Source organism: Malania oleifera, chromosome 7 (assembly GCF_029873635.1).
Source record: "Malania oleifera isolate guangnan ecotype guangnan chromosome 7, ASM2987363v1, whole genome shotgun sequence".
Lineage (NCBI taxonomy): Eukaryota > Viridiplantae > Streptophyta > Magnoliopsida > Santalales > Ximeniaceae > Malania > Malania oleifera.
Genome location: NC_080423.1, coordinates 39,986,392 through 40,008,696, shown reverse-complemented (window position 1 = coordinate 40,008,696; position 22,305 = coordinate 39,986,392). Strand labels below are relative to the sequence as shown.

The 22,305-nt window shown below is 36.8% G+C and overlaps 1 protein-coding gene across 2 annotated transcripts in view; it reads right to left on the bottom strand.

Moving 5' to 3' along the window:
* LOC131159704 (UDP-N-acetylglucosamine diphosphorylase 1) overlaps positions 1-22,305 on the bottom strand; it is a 46,902-nt gene that overhangs the window by 5,722 nt on the left and 18,875 nt on the right. For both annotated transcript variants that reach the window (XM_058114818.1, XM_058114819.1), the window contains one exon: positions 20,067-20,210. In XM_058114818.1, coding sequence (XP_057970801.1) covers positions 20,067-20,210 — 144 coding nt within the window. The remainder of the gene's footprint in view (positions 1-20,066; positions 20,211-22,305) is intronic.

Genomic DNA, 22,305 nt, shown 5'->3' with positions numbered 1-22,305 from the left:
ATCCTGCAGTCCTGGTCTTCCAAACAAGGTTCTCAATTTTACCAGGAGCGATGAGGATAAATCTCTGCTAAGCAAGCCTGTTGACAAAAATGAAATTAGAGCTCTCTGATGATAAAGCCCCTGGTTAGATGGCTCTAATGCCAAGTTCTTCAAATGTGTTGGCATTTTGATGGTCAAGATGTCAGGGATGCTATTGTCCTTCTTCAAGGACTCAAAACTACTGAAGCAAATGAACGCCACGTTGGTGCCAAAACTGAAAAAACCCAAAGTCTGATGAGTACAAACCTCCAACATGTATCTATCTCATATACAAGTGCATTAAAGAAATAACTGCAAACAGGCGGCAAAATTGTCTTGGCTCTTTCATGAATCATGAGTCCAAACCAAACTGCTTTCATAGAATGTAGGAGCATCCATGACAATATACTAATGGTATAGGAATTGCTTCATAACTAACATTAGAATTCCAAACCTTCAAACTTTGCACTAGAAGCAGATTTGAAAAAAGCATTCAATTCAGCTCACAAGGATTTTATTATACAGTTGCTGGAAAGTATAGGCATTCGAAAGAATTTTGTTGGGTGAATAAAAGCATACATCACAACTCCTTGTTTCTCCATTGTTAGTACAGGTTCAAATGAAGGCTATTTCAAAAGGGGAAGGGAATTAGGGTGACCTTCTGAGGTCTTAAATTTCAATTTCAATTAAAATTCCGAGGCTTCAAAAGTACGGAAATTTCTATGGAAATTTTGATGTCTATGTCAATTTCAATTTTAAAAACAATGGAAATTAGTAGTAAGCATGAAACTCTTTTACAAAACTTTAGACACATAAATAATGCATAATTTGGAACTAAAATATTATAAACAAAACACACGAAGGACAGCTGGTGCATAAGGTGCAATAAGTGTAATATAATAATCATAGTAAGCATATCCAATTAATATAGATAAAACTCATAAATTAGTTAAATATTATTTAGCATATAAATAAACATAATTTAGATATAAATGGTCAAATAAATGTCGCAGGTTGTAGCAAATATCTAAGTTTAGTTTTCATATAATTTCAAAAGCCTGTACGCTCATTCATGTCGTTCTTGTAATAATCTCTAATTTCACTATAAAATGAAGATAAACTACGAGAAATTTCAATTCAAATTTTGAATCTTAAAATTTTAATTTCAAGGAAATTACATATGTAGATAAAATTTCAACAAATTTCACTGAAATTTCGAGATCTCGATATAAATTTTTGATGACTTGAGGAGATTTCAACAGAAATTAACTGCAATTTTGATTTTGAAGGTAGTGGAAAGCATAAATTTCGACAATACTCCAAAAAGTTAAGACCATGTAACCACCTATCACCTTATTCATTTGTTATGATGATGGAAGTACTTCTCAGGTTATTGCAACGTGCTGCAGGACATGGCCAACTTTCCTACAATCCAAAAGGTAAATATCTGCCTTTCTGATGATGAGTTGATCCTAGCTTGTGGGGATGCAAATTCTGCTCAGTTATATAGGCAGCAGGCTAAAGTGTCCGCAAAGTCAGAGATCTTCCGTTCTGGTATCCCAGATTCTGCTAAGCAGGACATACTCAAATTCTAGGGGTTTCTGTGGGGCAGCTACTAGTTAAAATACATGGGATTGCTTCTGGTCACAGAGAATACTAGTAAAAAAGATCGTGATCTCCTAACTAAAAAAAATATAGCTAGAATTTACACCAGGACTATTAAATTAATACCTATCCTATGTTATGAGGTCACAATTATTGGTCTACAGCATTGTTTCTTCCTCAATCTGTTTTAAAGGAACTTGAAAGGAGATTCAAAGCATTTTCAAATGGAGGTGACTGGAACACAGACAGCTGTTAAGTGAAATGGAAGGATCCATGAAAGCCCTATGATGAAGGTGGTTTAAGGCCTATCAGAGTGGAGTGATACTGCTGCCATAAAGCTTCCCTAGCATTTAAGCAAATCTAAAGCTTTTCTATGGGTTATTTGGATGCACATCTAAGCTAAAAGGCTGTAGCATTTGGGATGTTAAAACTTCTTCTGAGTACATGGACATAGAAAAAGATAATAAAAGTTACACCTTATGCCTATCCAGACAGTACACAACAAGATTGGAAAGAGGGGATCCTCTTTTATGCTCTTTGGTAATTGGCACCACACAGCCCTCTAATAGAGCATTATGGAACCCATCTACCTATCGAATATGGATTTCCTTTGAATGCCAATTTGGCTAACATGTGATATGAAAATGGTTGGATTTGGCCAAGAAGACAATCAGCCAATTTTTTTACAGATAGAGGACACATTAAATTGCGTACTTGATGTTGCAAATGGAAAAGCTATAAATTGGGATCTAACTACTTCAGGAATTTTCTCTTTTTGTTCAGCCTGTCACTCTAAGAGAGAGAGAGAGAGAGAGAGAGAGAGAACTCGCTTTTTATTGGGCAAGTACCATTTGGTTTTAAGCGCTGCATACCTAACCAACCTTTCATTGTTTGGCAGGCAATTCAAGATAGATTAACCATACTAGAAAATCTAGTATCTTGGGGAAAAACTATTGTTATTTCTTGCAAGTTTGATGGGTTAAATCCTGAAGTACAAAGTCATCTCTTCTTCAGCTGTTCAACTACCAAACAGGTAGATAAAGGTGTCACTGCTGGCCTGAAAGTTTATAGATCAATTACAAACTTGGAGAAATGTAATATGGCTTGTTGCTCTGGGAAACTTTCCAGCTGACAAAATTTGCAAGTTGGCTTGGATCTCTGTTGTTTGTCATCCCTGGAAGGCCAGGAATTACATGCTTTATGAAAAAGCTGAAGTTGACATAGAAACAACTGTGCAAAGTGCTGTCTTAGATGTAAGGAGTAGATGTGATTAGGAGATCTGATATGTTGCATTGATTGATTGTAAAATCTTTGATAGCTTTGTACTGTGTCCTTTCAGTGCTACTATAGGATTCTTTGTGCCAAAAAAATGCAAGACTTAAAATTGAAATATTAGAAATAAAATATATTAATGATAACTATATGGTGTATACACCACAATAATCTATAATAAAATAATCATATTAAACATAATCAATTAATAAAAATGAAATTTATAAATCAGGTAAACATATGTTATAATGCAAATATAGATATTTTTAATATGAGAGGTTAAATAAACTGTTGTAACTAATATTCAAGTTCAATTTTGCATAAAAGTTCAAAGTCTAAAGCTTATCAATCATATCCTTCTTTTGATAATCTCTACTTTCACTAAAACAGAAGGTTCATTAAGAGAATTTTCAATTTTTGGTTTTAAATCCCAAGTTTAAATTTCAAGGAAATTTTGTTCCCCAGTCAAATTTCCAAATAAAAAAAAAAAATTTAAAATTTCAAGATTTTGATAATTTTCAGATGAATGGTGGAAATCATGACAAACAATTTACATAACAGAAACTGACTGTCATTTCAATTTCCAGTATGGCGGGAAAACGGAAATTTGAATGAAAAGTATGACTATTTTGTGGAAATTTAGAGACCACAAATATGGATAAACCTACACTGATAATAGATACAACGCCCACTGGTGGAGAAAAACATGGCATGCAGGGATCAAAGAATAAACATCATACAGAATTTAACATAAACCCTTTTTTTAGCCTTCGTTCTCCAATTATTGAACTTCACTAAGTATAAACTGATCTAGCTTTCGATGAATTAAGAAATATATTTTGAGCAATTTTTGCAGACCAGAAGGTAGCATTTTTGTAAGTTGTAGAAGCAAGTTTTGCATTCGTACATAATTAATCCAGTAATTGAACTTCACAGGGCATAGACAGATGTTGCTCCATCAAAACAGATTAGCTGAAGTGAAATACATGTGAGCAATTTTCACGACTTCTAAAGTGTATGTGCTGCCCTTGTAACTTAATTCATTAAGTGTTTATTTGCACAAAGAATACACTATATCAATTTCCCTGGGTATTGACTTCATTAGACCTTAATTTGACCAAGATTAGTGTCATGTATACTTGTTAGCAGTCCTTTCGGCACTTTATACTTCTCATCTTCAATTGAAATTTCCACACTAAACAGCTAGAAGCGAATTGGATAATTAACTTACTTATTTTTGTTGATTTTTTTTTTCGTCATTTTTAGGAGACACTTATCAAGAACCACTACCACCAGCACCATCACACCACCAAGCCTGAAGTCCCATTAAGTGGGGTTAGCTACATTTCTGCCATTCTGTACAATCTCAGATAATATCCAATATCCTCAAAAGGTCAAACTGTAGCCAAATTCTTCCTTACTCCCTACCCCACCACAAGTTATTCAATTTCTGCTCCTCCTCATTCCTACAGAATCACTCAGTGACTAGACAACTAATTGGCCTATGCTGCAACTACTCAAATCATCTTAGCTACCCTTACCTTGTCTTCCACAAGTGCTATGCCTAGCTTTATAGTGATGTGTTTATCCTTAACTCATTTATTATAGTTAAGAGTGCTCATCCATTTGAATTTTTTAACATTCTTATACCAGCCTATATCACTCTTTATATAGCAAAAAATGGTTTTTTATTTGTAGCCCCCAATAGGGGCCCTTCAACTCCCATGTCGCCCCCTGCCTTTCCCCACTTGGGGGATTCCAGCCATAACATCCCATCTAGAAACTAAAAAATGAGATCATTAGGCTCAAAGGCTATTTCCAGCCTAATATACTTTTTTAGATTAGAGTGTTTCTTAATTGTCTTAACATTCTAATCCAAATAGTAGTGTAGCTGGGTTTGTAGCAATCTGATAAAAGTTTCCTTTCATCATTTGCCACTTTAAGTTTCGGCCTTCTCTTTTGTTTTCATTGAATAGTTTATTAAAATAATTTTGCCCCCTTTATTTTCTATTTTTAAAAAAAAAAAATGTAAGCAAATGCATTAAAGATAAGTCTTCAAAGGGGAAACTCCCATTTATGATAGAGTTAAATGGATATTAATTCAAAAAAATATACACTATAAACTGAACTAAGGAGTCGGGACTATCAAAAAAGGTTACTCTTAATATTCTCCACAGATGATTTTACCAATCTGAAGGCTCAAGAATTTCTCTCTGCAAATCAGCCACAAAAGTTCTAGAGGAATAGCATCCTAGAAGTCCAATCTCATTTCCTACATTTTAAGTTTAATGCTTAATTCACCACCTCTTTTTATATCTTCTTTAACAAATACAGCATCATTCTCATTTTTTATACATTTGATATCCTCAATCTCATCATAATTTATTTAATCCTAGCAACTTTGTATCGTCTTTTCCCCATCTTTAGTGTCTAGTCTAGTATACAAACCGTTACATGCTCTAGGTGTAGCTTCACTAGGACTTTTCTTTATTTTCCATTTTTTTTTTTTGCATTTTTCTTGCCTTTTTATACTATGTTTTTCAAAGTTTTCTCTGTTCCTACACTATTGCCATGTCTTTAACCACATTCATTTTGTTTTAACAGCTTTATGGATGTTCTCATTCCACCACCAGCTCCCTTTACCAGGCATGCATCTTCAGTTGGATTCCACTTAAACCTATTCTCAGACAGGTTCTCTACAGTGTTTACATGCCCTAAAAATGGATATCAGTCAATTAACGTAACACCAGTAACTAATGCCGATAACAATGACTAGAAATGGATTTGGTCATTGAATATGCCCAAAAAGTTCCACACCCTGGCTTAGGCTTCTGTGAGCGGAATTCAATACTTCTTGAATTCTTCTATTAATTATGTACATCCCAATCTTACATTATATAATACAATAAACTATTCTAAACAAGGAAATAATCCCCCTACAGAATAATATATAATCTTCTACATTTACCCACTTTCCTAATTTACTCATTATTCACAAAGATACTTGGGATTTAAACACTCCCCTTTAAGTTGGATCATAGATATTAATCATCTCCAACTTGCTAATGAGATCATCAAAGTTCTGTCGTGCCAACCCTTTATTAAAGATATCTGTAGTTTGTTCCTTGGTAGGTACATAAGTCATACAAATAGTTCCTTCTTCAACTTTCTCTTTGATAAAATGTCAGTCTACTTCCACATGTTTAGTCCTGTCATGTTGAACTGGATTGAGAGAGATACTGATGGCTACTTTGTTGTCACAATAGAGTTTGATAGGAAATTTCACCGGGATCTGTAGTTCTTCCAAGAGTTTCCGTAACCACAGTCCTTCACATATTCCTTAAGCAACTGCCCTGAACTCAACTTCGGCACTACTACGAGCCACTACATTTTGTTTTTTGCTTCTCTGAGTTACCAGATTTCCCCAGACGAATGTGCAATAACCAGTGGTGGACCTTCTATCTTCCACTGATCCTGTCCAATCTGCATCTGTAAAGATCTCTACTTCCTTACTTTCACATTTCTTGAAGAAAAGTCCTTTGCCCGGGGAGCCCTTGAGATATCGAAGGATCTTGTACACAACATCTAAATGAGCTTCTTTTGGCGAATGCATGTGTTGGCTTACCACACTAACCGCACATGCAATATCTGGTCTAGTATGTGATGAGTAGATTAGCTTACCAACCAATCTCTGATACCTCTCCTTTTCAACTGGTACTCCACAGTCTTCGACCCTCTTTACTGCTTCAATCGGGGTTTCACAAGGTTTGCATCCAAGCATGCCAGTTTCAATTAGGAGATCAGTGATATACTTTCTCTAAGAGACACTAATAACCTTCTTCGTTCTAGCAACTTCAATGCCCAAGAAGTACCGCATTTGTCCCACGTCTTTAACTTCAAATTCAGTAGCTAGAACTTTCTTCAATCTTTCCATCTCTACTGTATCATCCCTAGTTAAGATTATATCATCAACATACACTATTAGAATTGTTCTCTTACCCCTTTCAGACTGTTGGAAGAACAGGGTGTGATCTGATTGCCCTTGTCGAAATCCTTGGTTCTTTATTACTTTTGCAAATCTGTTGAACCATGCTCTGGGAGATTGCTTGAGTCCATACCAGGACTTCTTGAGTTTACACACTTTGTTTTCTTCACCTTTCTTACTGAAGCCTAGTGGTATTGCCATGTAGACTTCTTCTTCTAACTCGCCGTTTAGAAATGCATTCTTAATGTCAAGTTGTTGTAGTGGCCAATCTAAGTTGGTTGCCAAGGACAAGAGGACCCGAACTGTATTCAAGTTTGCCACCGGTGCAAATGTCTCTGTATAGTCAATGCCATAAGTCTGTGTAAATCCTTTTACAACGAGTTTGGATTTATATCGTTCAATTGTCCCATTAGATTTATATTTCACTGTGAAGACTCATTTACAACCAACTGGCTTCTTCCCTCTCGGCAAATTCATTACATCCCAAGTTCCACTTTACTCCAGGGCCCACATTTCCTCCATGACGGCCTCCCTCCATTTAGGTATTTCCAGAGCTTCCTGAATATTCTTTGGAATTCTCATCCTATCAAGGTTAGAGGCAAAAACATGATATCTTGTAGACAAGCTTTTATAAGACATGTATTTAGACAAGGGATATTGAGCACATGACTTGGTTTGTTTTCTGACTGCAATAGGTAAATTGATGTCATTAGGTACAGGATTATCAAAAGAGAGCTCATGACTACCTATTACCAGATTGGGATTGGGCGTGGACTCATGGTTGTTCGGAGCCATCACCGGTTCCAACGCTTTTGGTGCCTCGGGTATAAGACACTCCCTGTTCGACTTTCTTGAGTAAACAAGTATGACTGTGTTGCTTTGCTTTCTTGCATCTCCCCCAGAGGTTAAGTGCTCTTTTGTGTTTGATAGGTCAAGAAGTGATGCAATGGGAGGCTCAGTAGATGGGTCAAGGAATGAAGCAATGGGAGGCTCAATAGATGGCACATATTTAGTAGTAAAGAACTCAAAGAACCGATCTTCACTCCATTTCTCCCCCTGAAGAGAGCTCTTTGGGAAATAAAGAGTGGTTTCAAAGAATGTGACATCAAGGCTAACAAACATCCTTTTTGAGATAGGGTCATAACATTTGTAGCCTTTTTGGGTAGGGGAATAACCAATGAAGACACATTTAACGTCACGAGGATCCAATTTATCCCGATGGTGAGCATGAATATGAACAAATGCAGTATAGCCAAACATTTTCAGTGAAAGACTAGAGGGGAGTCAAGAGGTAGGAAAATGTTCCTAGAATTTCTGGAGAGGAGTGGCAAAGGAAAGTACTCGACTCGACACTCGATTAATGAGATGTATAGCTGTTAAGATGGCATCTCCCCAAAAATAGTTTTTCATGTTTGTAGTGAACATCAATGTCCGAGCTACTTCAAGTATATGTCTGTTTTTTCGTTCAGCAACCCCATTTTGTTGAGGGGTATCCACACAAGAACTCTGATGAACAATCCCATTTTCTTGAAGATAAGTTCCCAAAATATCATTAAAATATTCTGTACCATTATCAGTACGTAAAATTTGAATGTGAGTCTAGAATTGTGTTTAAATCTTGGAATGAAAACTGACAAAAATGGAACGGACTTTAGTTTTGTCTTTCAACAAGTAAACACAACAAAAATGAGTACGGTCATCAATAAAAGTAACAAACCATTTCGTATGGGTGCGATTAAGGGATCTTGAGGGTCCCCACAAATCACTGTGAATCATAGTAAATGGGCGGGATGATTTGTATATGGATGATGGGAAAGAAGCATGACGGTGTTTTGCAAGCTCACACACTTCACATTGAAACTCAAAAGACATTTTATTTGAACAGATAGACGGAAACAAACGTTTTAAATATTGAAAATTTGGGTGACCCATCCTAGAATGCCATAACAAAAGTTCACTATCTCTAGAAATAGAATCACAAATTGCAGTATTACATTGTTCACTCAAGCTTGCCTCCTCAAAGTAGTAGAGTCCCTTATACGCCTTAGCGGTGCCAATCATCTTCCCCAATGATAGGTCTTGAAAAACACAATGAGATGAAACAAATTTAGTAGAGCAATTGGAGTCTTTTGTCAATTGGCTGATGGATAACAAGTTGCGAGATAACTTGGGAACATGTCGGACAGATTTTAAAGTTACAAAGTCAGATATGCGAATACTTCCTTTACCGGCAACTGGTGAGAGAGAACCATTTGCAATTTTGACTCTCAGATTTCCACCATATAGTAAATAGGATGAAAACAATTGATAAGAACCAGTCATATGATCAGATGCACCTGCGTCAATTATCCATGGTGATTTGTGTTGACCTTATAGGTCATATCCCGTTTTGATTATGACAAATACCTTGGTATTTAATGTTTGCCCTGAGTTTGTGTGCAAGTTCAATTGGCAGTAACATATGGTGCACATGAACTTGAAGGGAAATGAAGACCCAAAGTGTTTACTGTTGTAATTTATTTTCAAATCATTCGGGTCTATAATATTAATCATTCAAGGTCTGTAATAATTAATGCATGTCATGCATGGTAGGAACTACAAGCTCAAAACGACCTTAGAGAGACCCTAGGTTCTTGCATAAACACTTAGGAAATTCCCCACTATTATCTATGCAATCAGAGGTAAAAATATGACTTAAGTTCTAAATTGGAAAGGGCTTTGGGTGACCGAACTTGTGTGTTGAAAACGCTTCGGTTGACCGAAAGTGTGGAAAGTCAAAATGTTAACTAAAGGTCGGGCGACCGAACTGAAATGAACTGAGTGTTCTTGGTCGACTGAACTTTTATTGAGCACTTTTTCACCGTCCACGGGCGCCCGAACTTCACGTTTATTTTGACCTCGGGCGACCGAATGTTGAAGTTCGGCAGACCGAACTTAGGCTCAGACGATCGAATCTCGAACAAATTGGAAAATCGCCTAGACCAGCCAATCGAACCCTTCACCAAGCACTTGAATTGATAAAATGAACTTTTCATTTTGTGAGTGTTTGGGCAATCAACCCTATGGATCGGGCGACCGAAACTCTCGGGTTGGCCTATTTTTACCGCGCGTTATTAAAGGTAAAACAGGGTTATTTTGGTTAAACTTGTTTAAAAACGAATTTAATTATTACCCTTATGTCCCAACGGTTATGTTTTTGAGTAAGCCTATATATATGTGTTCATTTGCAAAGATTAACAAGAGATTAGTGATTTGATTAACAAATATTTCCTCTGAATTTTTGAGAGTTCTTCTTTATACTCAAAGCCAAAATACTCTTCCATTGATCATTTCCTTACAAAATCTATTTGAGTGAGAGTATTCTAAATCGTCCTACATTGCCTACTAAAGCTTAAACTCTCATTGCCTTGATTGTTTGTTTGATTTTTTATAGAGAGTTTAGCCAAAAGTCTTCCCCCCGGTTTAATCAATAAATCCATTGTGTGGGGAAACTTTTTAGCTTGTGAGTCTTGACATTTGTATTGCAAGACTCCTAAGCTTGTATTGTGATTGTGAAGCACAAATTGTTTTGACAAGCTTATTGTACTAATATCTTTTGTGCTTAAACTTTGAGAAAATCCTTTTGAGGTATTTTGATTACACTCTTTGGAAATCTTTGGAACTCTACTTGTGATTGATATATTTTGATATATTGTTTCAAAGATAGATTGAGAATGCACTCTTGCAATTAATTGCTTATTGACATTAGATTGAGTGTTATTACACATTGTTGCACTGAGCTTATAGTTCTTACCTGGTTGACGTGCATTGATTGATATTGGTACAAATCTGCTTATTGGAGAAGCACGTGTTACGTACACGAAATTTATATTGTGAATCTATTGTAATCCAGGTGTGGCATAGGATGGGAATTCTCCGCCCCGTAAGGAGAGTGTGTAAAGGTTGAGGTCATCCCTAGTAATTTGACTTGGTTGTAACCGGTGCCGCTCCACCCGTTAAGTGAGCATTAGTGTAATCCTCAAGCTTGCGAGTTAAGGTGGAGACATAGGCACGTTTGCCGAACCCCAATAACATATTCGGTGTCACTTTTACTTTACTTGCTTTATATTCTGCTTCTTGCTTGTAACAATCTCTTTGCTAAATATACTGCATATCTGGTTGACACTTAATTGTATTTGATTGAGAGATACTGGAATTGTGTTGCATGTGCTGAAAATAGATTTTATCATCTTTGCAACTTCATACATAATTAGACTGCCCCTAGGTTGTGCATCACTGTTGCTGGCTCAGATAAACCTAGGAAGAATTTTTAAATCTCCAATTCACCCCCCCCTATTGGGATTGCACCAAAGTCAACAATTTGTAACAGGATATGGTATTTAAGGCTGACAAATAATTACCTCGGTGCGCCAGAGAACCAGTGGAAGACTGACCCGATGTTTGAATAAAGGAAATCATTTTATACAGCTGATCCAACTGCTCAGGGCTGAATGCACTACTTGGAGTGGTATTATTGGTTTTTTCACCTGGTGATTTTTCAATTGAACTGTCAGGTGGTAGCCTGATATCCACGATTTTTTTTTTATATTGTCTCGGCTTCCAATCTGCAAGCTTTCCATGAATCTCCCAACAAATATCTTTTGAATGACTTGGCTTTCGACAGTGCTCGCACCATAATTTACCTTTTTGTGATCGTTGCCTGGATCTCGTCGGGCCTTTTGATATAAGGGTCGAGACGTTAGGCCCATTAGGATTTGCACTTAGATTTTGGACGGACAGGTCCGGCCCGATACGATCTCCTTGGGGCCTCAACATCACTCATCTCTTGCTCTCCTCCCTCCTTACCTCTGCGAATACTTCTCGGGTTGAAGGCACAGGTCACCGGCCGAGGATTCATCCCCTCACATTGTCCAAATTTCGGTTGAGGCCGACCAAGAACTCGAAGACCTGTTCGTTTTCGAGCCTCCTCTTGTATCGCGTGCTGTCGCCGGAGCACGCCCATTCCTCTTCGATGCTCATATCGAGCTCTTGCCAGAGATGGATCTCCATGAAATACTCCATGACATCTCTATCACTTTGCCTCATCTGCCACAACTGGGTTTTGATTTCGAAGATTTGTGAATAACTCTTGACATTAGAGTAGGTTTCACGAACAGCGTCCCAGACATCCTTCGTCTTAGGCAAGAACAAGTATATTTTTCCAATCGCCGGCTTCATCGAGTTGACGAACCAAGCCAGGACAATGTAGTTTTCAGACCTCCATGTTTGCAAGGCGACGACATCGGTAGGGTCTGGTCTCCTTCGTTCGCCGATGAGGTAACCCAGTTTCCCTTTTCCTTCAATCACCAATTTTATAGATTGAGCCCATTCATGGAAGTTTTTTCTGTTCAATTTCTCCACTGAGAGTGGAAAGGTTGTATTGTCTAGCCCATTCAAACCCCCAGCGGATGTAGCCTCTGAATCCTGTCGGGTTTTCCAGAAGAGGTCGACCCTTTGTTGGTGCTGTTGGCCATTGTTAGCTAAGGTTGAGAAACCCTAGCTCTGATACCATGTGAGTGGAATTCAATACTTCTTGAATTCTTCTATTAATTATGTACATCCCAATCTTACATTATATAATACAATAAACTATTCTAAACAAGGAAATAATCCCCCTACAGAATAATATATAATCTTCTACATTTACCCACTTTCCTAATTTACTCATTATTCACAAAGATACTTGGGATTTTAACAGCTTCTTATAAAGGAAATCAAATATAATCAAAATATGCACAACTCACTACTTTGTGATCAATGCAAATGCAGCAAGGAAGATATCATTGATGTTCTTCAGGATTGTCCAAAAGCCTATCAGGTTTGGTGTCATATTAATATTAATTTGGTCTAACAGGAATTCTCAGGAATGGATGTACAAAATATAAACACAATTTGCATTGCATACAAGTGGAGACAACAATTCTTGTTCACCTTATGGGTGATTCTTTGTACCAGAAATAAATAAATGATTTAAGGATCAATGCATTCTAGTGAATTGTCAAGTTTTCTCCATTAACCAGCTGAAGGATTATTCCAACATTGTCATCGCTGTTGATCCTGCAGTTACTAAAAGACCTACAGAAGTTATTGTGCACGGCATTGTCCTTTGGAGCGTTGGATTAAAATTATTGTTGGTGGAAACTTGCTTAGAATCTGGGCTTGCACAGGGGGCAGGGAGGAGGGGGTGGGGTTGGGGTGGACTACTTTGAGAAGTTTACGGTTGATGAATTTGTGCTTTCACTGCCTTATTGGAGTTGCATCCAACATAGTGGCTAAATTATGGAGCTTAAGGCGAGGCCTGTCTTTGGCTTCGGAAAAGGGTCTTCAGAAGATCATTGTTGAGTCAAATTCAATTTCAGAAAGTGTCTGGGAGACTGGGATAGACAGGACAACAATTACTGTGGGATGCTCTAACCAAGGATAGCAAATGTCTTCTCATGCAATAGTAGCAGATTCATTTGAATCATATTTGTTGCAAGGGAAACCAGTGTCGTTAGAATAGTATCAAATTACTTTATTACAGAGTAGTGATCTGAAATGAACATTGATATCAGTTCATTTCTACATGAATTAACCAATATAAAGTAAGTACTATTGCAAACAAGCACTTGCGCAAAAAAGTTATGTTTGTCTTGCATCTGGATAAGTACTTAATGCAAAAACTATTTTTCAGAGCTACTTTTCTTTTAGCAAAAATAAGTACTTTTTGGAAGTAATCAGGGATTAGTTCTGGCTACTCATAAGTAGCTATTGTAAACAATAATAATATATTGTTTTATTTAATAGAAAATATTAATAATGCAAATCAACATAAATATTAATTATTTTTAAATGGAAAATATTAGTTTTAAATTTTAATTAAATGTTAATTAAAATTTGTAATTACTTTGTTAATTAGAAAATATTTTAAAAATTCAATTAGTATGTTAATTAACATAAAAAACTTTCACTACTTGAAATGTAAGCTGACAAAAAAGGCAAGCTTGCATGACACGTTATTATAAAATAGAGCCGTATTTTTTAACTATAACTGTGATGTTTACTATTGACACTAAACCTTAATTTTGCACAATTACGAACAACCTGTTTTCCCCTCGCCATATTTCGCTGAAATGTACCCATAATATCCATGTAAGACATGCAACCTTTGAATTCTTAAAAGGAAAAGTGAACACCTCAGCTCTTTTTGCCTTGCAAATTGCATATCCGGGACAATTGAAAACATGTGTGTTTCCATAAATTTTGAAAGAATAGGAAATTATAAAATTAAAAAGTAATTCAAGGATCAGTTGTTTCATTTTTGTTTATTTGTGCAGTAGACATAATTAAAACAACAATTCGATCCGTGTTAAAAGAGTAAATATATGGATAATAATAATAATAAATAAATAAATAAATAAACATATATATGATTATGTACCAATGTGATGCACAAGTAGCAAACACCTCAGCTCTTGTTGCCTTGCAAATTGCATATAGAGACATCAAACAATTGAAAACATACGTGTATTTCCATAAATTTTGAGAAAATATGATTATAAAACTAAAAAGTAATTCAAGAATCAGTTTTTTACTTTTGTTATTTGCACAGTATAAATAATTCAAATAATAATTAAATCCATGTTATTGAGTAAAGATATGGATAGTAATAAAAAAACATATATATGATTATGTACCAATGTGATGTACAAGTACATAATTATCAATAATCAACAAATACTATGATAAATATGTCATAGACTCAAAACATGTCCACAAATCATAACTGTACCCTTCAAAATGTAGTATGTGCTATTCATTCTTTGAGACTTCGGATAGTAAATTGCGTATCGGGACAATTTCAGGAGCATCAAATGTAAAAATCCCAATCCCAAGTATCATTGTAAATAATACACAGATTAGGAAAGTGGGTAAATATGGGGGATTTGATATTATTCAGTAAGGGAATTGTTTCCTTGTTTAGAATAGGTAATCGTATTATATATTGGGATGTACATATGAACAAATTAATGCAGAAAAGATTCACAACTTCTGCTTACATGGTATCAGAGCTAGGGTTTCTCAACCTTAGCTAACTATGGCTAGCGACACCGTCAACAGCAGAGAGTCAACCTCTTCTGCAAATATCGATGGTGACTCGGAGGCCACATCTGTTGGGGGTTAAAATGGACAAGATAACACAGCCTTTCCACTCTCATTGGAGAAATTAAACGAAAAAAATTTCCGTGAGTGAGCTCAATCCATAAAATTGGTGATTGAAGGAAAAGGGAGGCTAGGTTATCTTACCGATGAATGGAGGAAACCAGACCCTACCGACGTTTTAGCCTTGCAAAAATGGAGGTCCGAAAACTCCATGGTCACAACTTGGCTCGTCAACTCAATGCAGCCGTCAATCAAAAAAGTATACTTGTTCTTGCCAACGGCGAAGGACGTCTGGGAAGCCGTTCACGAGACATACTCTGACGTCGAGAGTTACTCGCAAATCTTCGAAATCAAGACCCGATTGTGGCAGATGAGGCAAGGTGAGAGAGGCGTTATCGAGTATTTCATGGAGATGACCCATCTCTGGCAAGAGCTCGACCTGTGCATCGACGAGGAGTGGGAGTGCTCCGGCGACAGTACACGATACCGAAGGAGGCTTGAAAACGAAAGGATTTTCGAGTTCCTTGCCGGTCTAAACCGAGAGCTTGACGACGTGAGGGGACGGATCCTTAGCCGGTGACCTCTTCCTTCAACTCGAGAGGTCTTCGCAGAGGTTAGGAGGGGGGAGAACGGGAGGCAAGCTTAAGTGAACTATGTAATACTGCAATTTGTGATTCTACATCTATTTCTAGAAATAGTGAACTTTTGTTATTGCATTCAAGGATGGGTCATCCCAATTTCCAATATTTAAAATGTTTGTTTCCTTCTATTTGTTCAAATAAAATGTCTTCTGAGTTTCAATGTGAAGTGTGTGAGCTTGAAAAACATCGTCATACTTCTTTCCCATCGTCCATATACAAACCCTCTCGCCCATTTACTATGTTTCACAGTGATTTGTGGGGTTCCTCACGTTCCCTCAATCGCACCAATACAAAATGGTTCGTTACCTTTATTGATGACCATACTTGTCTTTGTTGGGTCTACTTATTGAAAGACAAAACTAAAGTCCGCTCCATTTTCATCAGTTTTCATTCCATGATTCATACACAGTTCCAGACTCGTATTCAAATTTTATGTATTGATAATGGTACGGAATATTTTAATACTATTTTGGGAACTTATCTTCAAAAAAATGGGATTGTTCATCAGAGTTCTTGTATGGACACCCCTCAACAAAATGGGGTTGCTGAACGAAAAAATAGACATATACTTGAAGTAGCCCGGGCATTAATGTTCACTACCAATATGAAACATTATTTTTGGGGCAATGCCACCTTAACAGCCACACATCTCATTAATCGAATTCCGAGTCAAGCACTTTCCTTTGTCACCCCTTTTCAGAAATTCCACGAACACTTTCCTACCTCCAGTCTCCCGCTGAAAATCTTTGGTTGTACTATTTTTGTTCATGTTCATGCACACCACCGAGATAAATTGGATCCTCGTGCCATTAAATGTGTCTGCCTTGGTTATTCTCCTACCCAGAAAGGCTACAAATGCTATGATCCGGTCTCAAAAAGATTGTTTGTTAGTCTTGATGTTACTTTCTTTGAAACCACTCCTTATTTCCCAAAGCCCTCTCTTCAGGGGGAGAAATGGAGTGAAGATCGGTTCTTTGACCTCTTTACTACTAAATCTGCGTCATCTAAACCAATACCACCTCCTGTTGCTTCATTCCCTGACCCATCTATCGAGTCTTCCATTGCATTACTTCCTGACTTGCCAAACACAACAGAACACTTAACCTCAGGGGGAGATACAAGAGAGCAAAACAACGCAGACATCCTTGTTTACTCAAGAAAGCCAAAAACAAAGAATAGGGAGAATCTCATACCAGAGGCACCAAGAGCATTGGAACCGGTGATGGCTCCAAATAACCATGAGCCCACGCCCAATCCTGATCTAGTAATTGAGCCTTCTTCTGATAATCCTGTACTTGATGATATCAATTTACCTATTACAATCAGAAAACAAACCAGGTCATGTACTCAATACCCCTGGTCTAAATACATGTCTTATAAAAGCTTGTCTACTGGATATCGTGCGTTTGTCTCTAACCTTGACAGGATGAAAATGCCAAAGAACATTCAGAAAGCTTTAGAAATACCTAAATGGAGAGAGGCAGTCATGGAAGAAATGCGAGCCCTAGAAAAAAATGGAACCTGGGAGTTGACAAATCTACTGAAAGGGAAGAAGCCAGTGGGTTGTAAATGGGTCTTCACAGTGAAATATAAATTTGATGGAACAGTTGAAAGATATAAAACCAGACTTGTTGTAAAAGGTTTTACACAGACTTACGGCATTGACTATACGGAGACATTTGCACTAGTGGCAAACTTAAATACAGTTCGGGTTCTCTTGTCCTTGGCAGCCAACTTAGATTGGCCACTACAACAACTTGATATTAAAAATGCCTTTTTAAATGGAGAGTTAGAATAAGAAGTATACATGACTATACCACTAAGATTCAGTGGGAAAGGTGAAGAAAACAGAGTGTGTAAACTCAAGAAGTCCTTGTATGGCCTCAAACAATCTCCCAGAGCATGGTTCGACAGATTCGCAAATGTAATAAAGAATCAAGGTTATCGACAAGGGCAATCAGACCATACACTGTTCTTCCAACAATCTGAAAGAGGTAAGAGAACAATTCTAATAGTGTATGTTGATGATATAATCCTTATTGGTGACGATACTATAGAGATGGAGAGATTGAAGAAAATTCTGGCTGCTGAATTTGAAATTAAAGACTTGGGACAAATGCGGTATTTTTTGGGCATGGAAGTGGCAAGAACAAAAAAGGGAATTAGTGTTTCTCAATGAAAGTATGTTACTGATCTCCTAATTGAAACTAGCATGCTGGGATGCAAACCCAGCGAAACCCCGATGGAAGCGGTAAAGAGGGTTGAAGACTCTGGAATACCAGTGGAAAAGGAGAGGTATCAGAGATTGGTTGGCAAGCTAATCTACCTATCACATACTAGACCAGATATTGCATTTGCAGTCAGTGTAGTAAGTCAACACATGCATTCACCAAAAGAAGCCCACTTAGATGCTGTGTACAAGATCCTTAGATATCTCAAGGGATCCCCGGGAAGAGAACTCTTCTTTAAGAAATGTGAAAGCAAGGAAGAAGAGATCTTTACAAATGCAGATTGGGCAGGATCAATGGAAGATAGAAGGTACACCACAGGTTACTGTACATTCGTCTGGGGAAATCTGGTAACTTGGAGAAGCAAAAACCAGAATGTGGTGGCTCGTAGCAGTGCTGAAGCTAAATTCAGGGTAATCGCTCAAGGGATATGTGAAGGACTGTGGTTACGGAAACTCTTGGAAGAATTATAGGTTCCGGTAAACTTTCCTATCAAACTCTATAGTGACAATAAGGCAGCTATCAGCATCTCTCTCAATCCAGTTTAACACGACAGGACTAAACATGTGGAAGTGGATAGACACTTCATCAAAGAGAAAATTGAAGAAGGGATTATCTGTATGACTTATGTACCTACCAAGGAACAAACCGCAGATATTTTCACTAAAGGGTTGGGACGACAGAACTTTGATGATCTCATTAACAAGTTGGAGATGATTAATATTTATGATCCAACTTGAGGGGGAGTGTTAAAATCCCAATCCCAAGTATCACTGTAAATAATACACAAATTAGGGAAGTGGATAAATATGGGGGATTTGATATTATTCAGTAAGGGAATTGTTTCCTTGTTTAGAATAGGTAATCGTATTATATATTGGGATGTACATATGAACAAATTAATGCAGAAAAGATTCACAGCTTCTGCTTACATCAAACAATTGAAAAAAATTTGTGCTCCCATAAATTTTGAGAAAATAGGAAATTATAAAACTAGAAAGTAATTCAAGAATCAGCTGTTTCACTTTTGCGTCAAACATTAAGTAAATCCATGTTATTGAGTAAAGATATGGACAATAATAAAAAAAAACATATATATGACATGTACCAATGTGATGTACAAGCACATAATTATCAATAATCAACAAATACTACAATAAATACGTCATAGACTCAAAACATGTCCAGAAATCATAAATGAACCCTTCAAAATGTAGTATGTGCTATTCATTCTTTGCGACTTCGGATAGTAAACACAGACCTTGAGGCCTTTTTGAATATTTTATGCAACACTGAAGATTGACAGCAGATGACTCATAAAAATACAAGAGTGGTACCGTCTATTGTCATAGAGAAGCAAAAGGAGATCATTGGAGTTTAGGATTTGTGCATTGTAAAATTAGGTCTGCAACAAAATTAAAGCAGATCTCCAATCCTCTCAAGGAGCAGAAAATGAAGTGGCCACCAAAAAAATACCAGCCTCATGTAGGTTCCTAGAAATCACACCTACAAGATGAAAAGCATTACACTTTCCAGGGTTCACAGAAAACTCACTGAATTTTTTCGTTGGCTCATAAAGGGAAGCATTACACAGCTCATATAGGACTCATTAGCTTAACCCTAATAACAGCCAGATTCACAACCAATGAAAGTAAAAATATTTGTGAAAATGACGGCCAGATTCACAGCCAGGTTCACAGTAAAAATGACACTGAATAGTAATGCAGAGCACTGTGAACACTATTTGTGTGGTGTGCAGCGCTGGTGTCATGCCACGGAACCAGGAACAAAGGTAACATGAACAGAACTCAAGCTCAGAATATTCAACTCTGAGCAGACCTCCATCATCATTCTACCAAGATAATGCTCCTTGTTCATAAATATGCCCATTTTTGTTTCTTTTTGGCGACTCTGCATCATTAACAGGACCCTTCTGTGCTACTATCATAGCACAGTTCTCTTTTTTCTTTTTTCTGAAAAAAAAGTCTATAACAATTACAAAGTTTTCCTGCATCACCAGAGCATAATCTTGCCATTATCTTTTGGCAATAATTTACCACTGAAATGGAATGTAAAATTGCAACAAACATTATAATAGAAGCAAAAAATTTAAATCCAATAGGATACAGAGCATACATTACTCCAGCAAAAGCGTAGTCGTCCAGTTTCTTGATTAATTGCAGAAGCTAGAGAAGAATCCAACTCATTGTACTCGACTACAGAAAGTGGTCCACCCTTACCTCGCCGTACAAATACACCAACCTTCTCTTGGGGGTATGCCTACAATCAAGAAATTGAAGTTAAAATTTAATAGCTGTTTGATTATTAGAAATATACATAATGCCAATAATATACATCTTTACAAGTAATGTCAAAATAAACAGCAATAAAATGTAGGCATAGAAGCCACTAACTGCGGAGTATGCCAAATTGTAACATAATAAAAACCTCAAAAGCTCAGTCTATACCCTTTTCAACATAGCTTTCATTTCTACATCAAAGGAAAATTTGGAGCATCCTTGATTAGATCCTTGATGTAAAATGCTATGAAGCATGTGCTTCAACTGGAACTAGTCCATAAGACAGTTTCCATTTACTCACCTCCTAAGTCGAAAAGCTTAGAAATGAACACAAAAAAATAAATTCAATTTTCATTATGTTATCAACATTTAATAATTAAATGATGGGAAAAATCTATGTTTCAAGTAAAATTTCAAAGCTTAGAGGCATATAATGCTACTAGATGATAGTTGAGTTGTCCACATAGCATAGTGATCTTAAATGCATCTCCACAATTTAGCCCAAACTCATACTCCCATCTGAGTCGCAAGGATTACAGACCCCAGTTGATAGCAACCAAATATATGTTTCACCCCAGGACACCAAAATAAGAATTGTTTCAGCTTACCAAAAAACAAAAAATAAAAAAATAAATTTCATCTTAAAATTTTAAGGATAAATTAGGTTGAATTCGGACAACCATTTCTTATTTCCATATAAATAAATACCTTCAAATCGCTCAAACGAAAAAGTATTTCTTTGAAATTGAAACATAAAAGCCTCAACAAGTATATCGAATACATTAGTTTAGATCCTAACTACTCTTTTAAATAAAAAGAAATCAATGAATAACTAAAACAAAAGCACAGTAAATGGAGGATAAGACATCCTCCTCAGAATAGCTAGTTACAATAAAGCTGCCTTACAATCACTTTGTAGACCAGATAGCAAAATCCCCCCAAAAATTCTAAAAGAGTGCACAAAAAGGAGCAAAAGATTGACCCTATCCCACAGCTGTGTATGAGCTTGGATTCATCTCAAGCCACAGTGTCCAAAAGATTGCATGCGCTGCACAAAACCAAAGAAAATGGTGGGCATTAGTCTTATTGGACTTGCACCACAACATATACATATCTGGGTTGAGAACCTTCTGGGGCCTCCTTACACATAACTATTAAACCTGTTAAGTTTTAACAGATAAAGTCTAAGCAAAAGCCTGGACCTTTAAAGGAACCTTTGCCTTCCAAACGGCATGCTACAGAGGAAAAGGACAAGGGATTCAGATCTAAGAAAAGAAATATCTAGAAGAAAATAAACTCATGTTCTTATTGCCGTAATTATATCCATCAACAAACCACTAATTGCCCTTACACATTTCATAGACGACTCATTTTCTAAGAATTCCAACCCAAACTTAGTATTCGTTGCCATTAAAGGAAAGAAACTCTCAAAACGAAACAAAAGCTTAATCTGGTTCAGTGTTTTAAAAGGCGAAGGCGTAAGGCGAGGCGTAAGCCTCAAGGCGTTGAGGCGTAAGCCTTTTGGGATAATATTTTTTTAAATAATCAATAAATAAAATCAATTTATATGTAATAAAAAAATATGAAAAATTTTAAAATTATAAAAACATAATTTTTAAATATCATATAGGTCAATTTTAAGTTTTAAGTATCAAATACAAACAATATATGTTAAAAATATAAGTATGAGCCATAAGAAAAAGCCAAATTAAATATGTCTAGATTCTAATTTCTAAAAGCCAGCTGCAGCCAACAGTGGCAGAGAGAACGAGAGGGTCACGGAGAGAGGTGAGAAACTGCAGAGGGTCGCTGCAGAGAGACGACAGCTCCGAAGGGTTCGTCGAATGGAAAAAATACGTCAGAAGGAGTCGTCAGAGGCAGATCAGAGTTGGAAGGGAACGTCGAATCGTCCGAGAGAGAGCAGAAGCTTCATTGAGGCTTCAAAGAGAGAGCAGAGGCTTCGTTGAGGGAGCAGAGGAGAAGAGCTTCAGTGCGTTCTGGGTTCTGGCTTTTTAAATGTGTTTTAAAACAGGAATCCCAAAAGGTGTACGCCTTGAATCTGAAGTGTAAAAAGG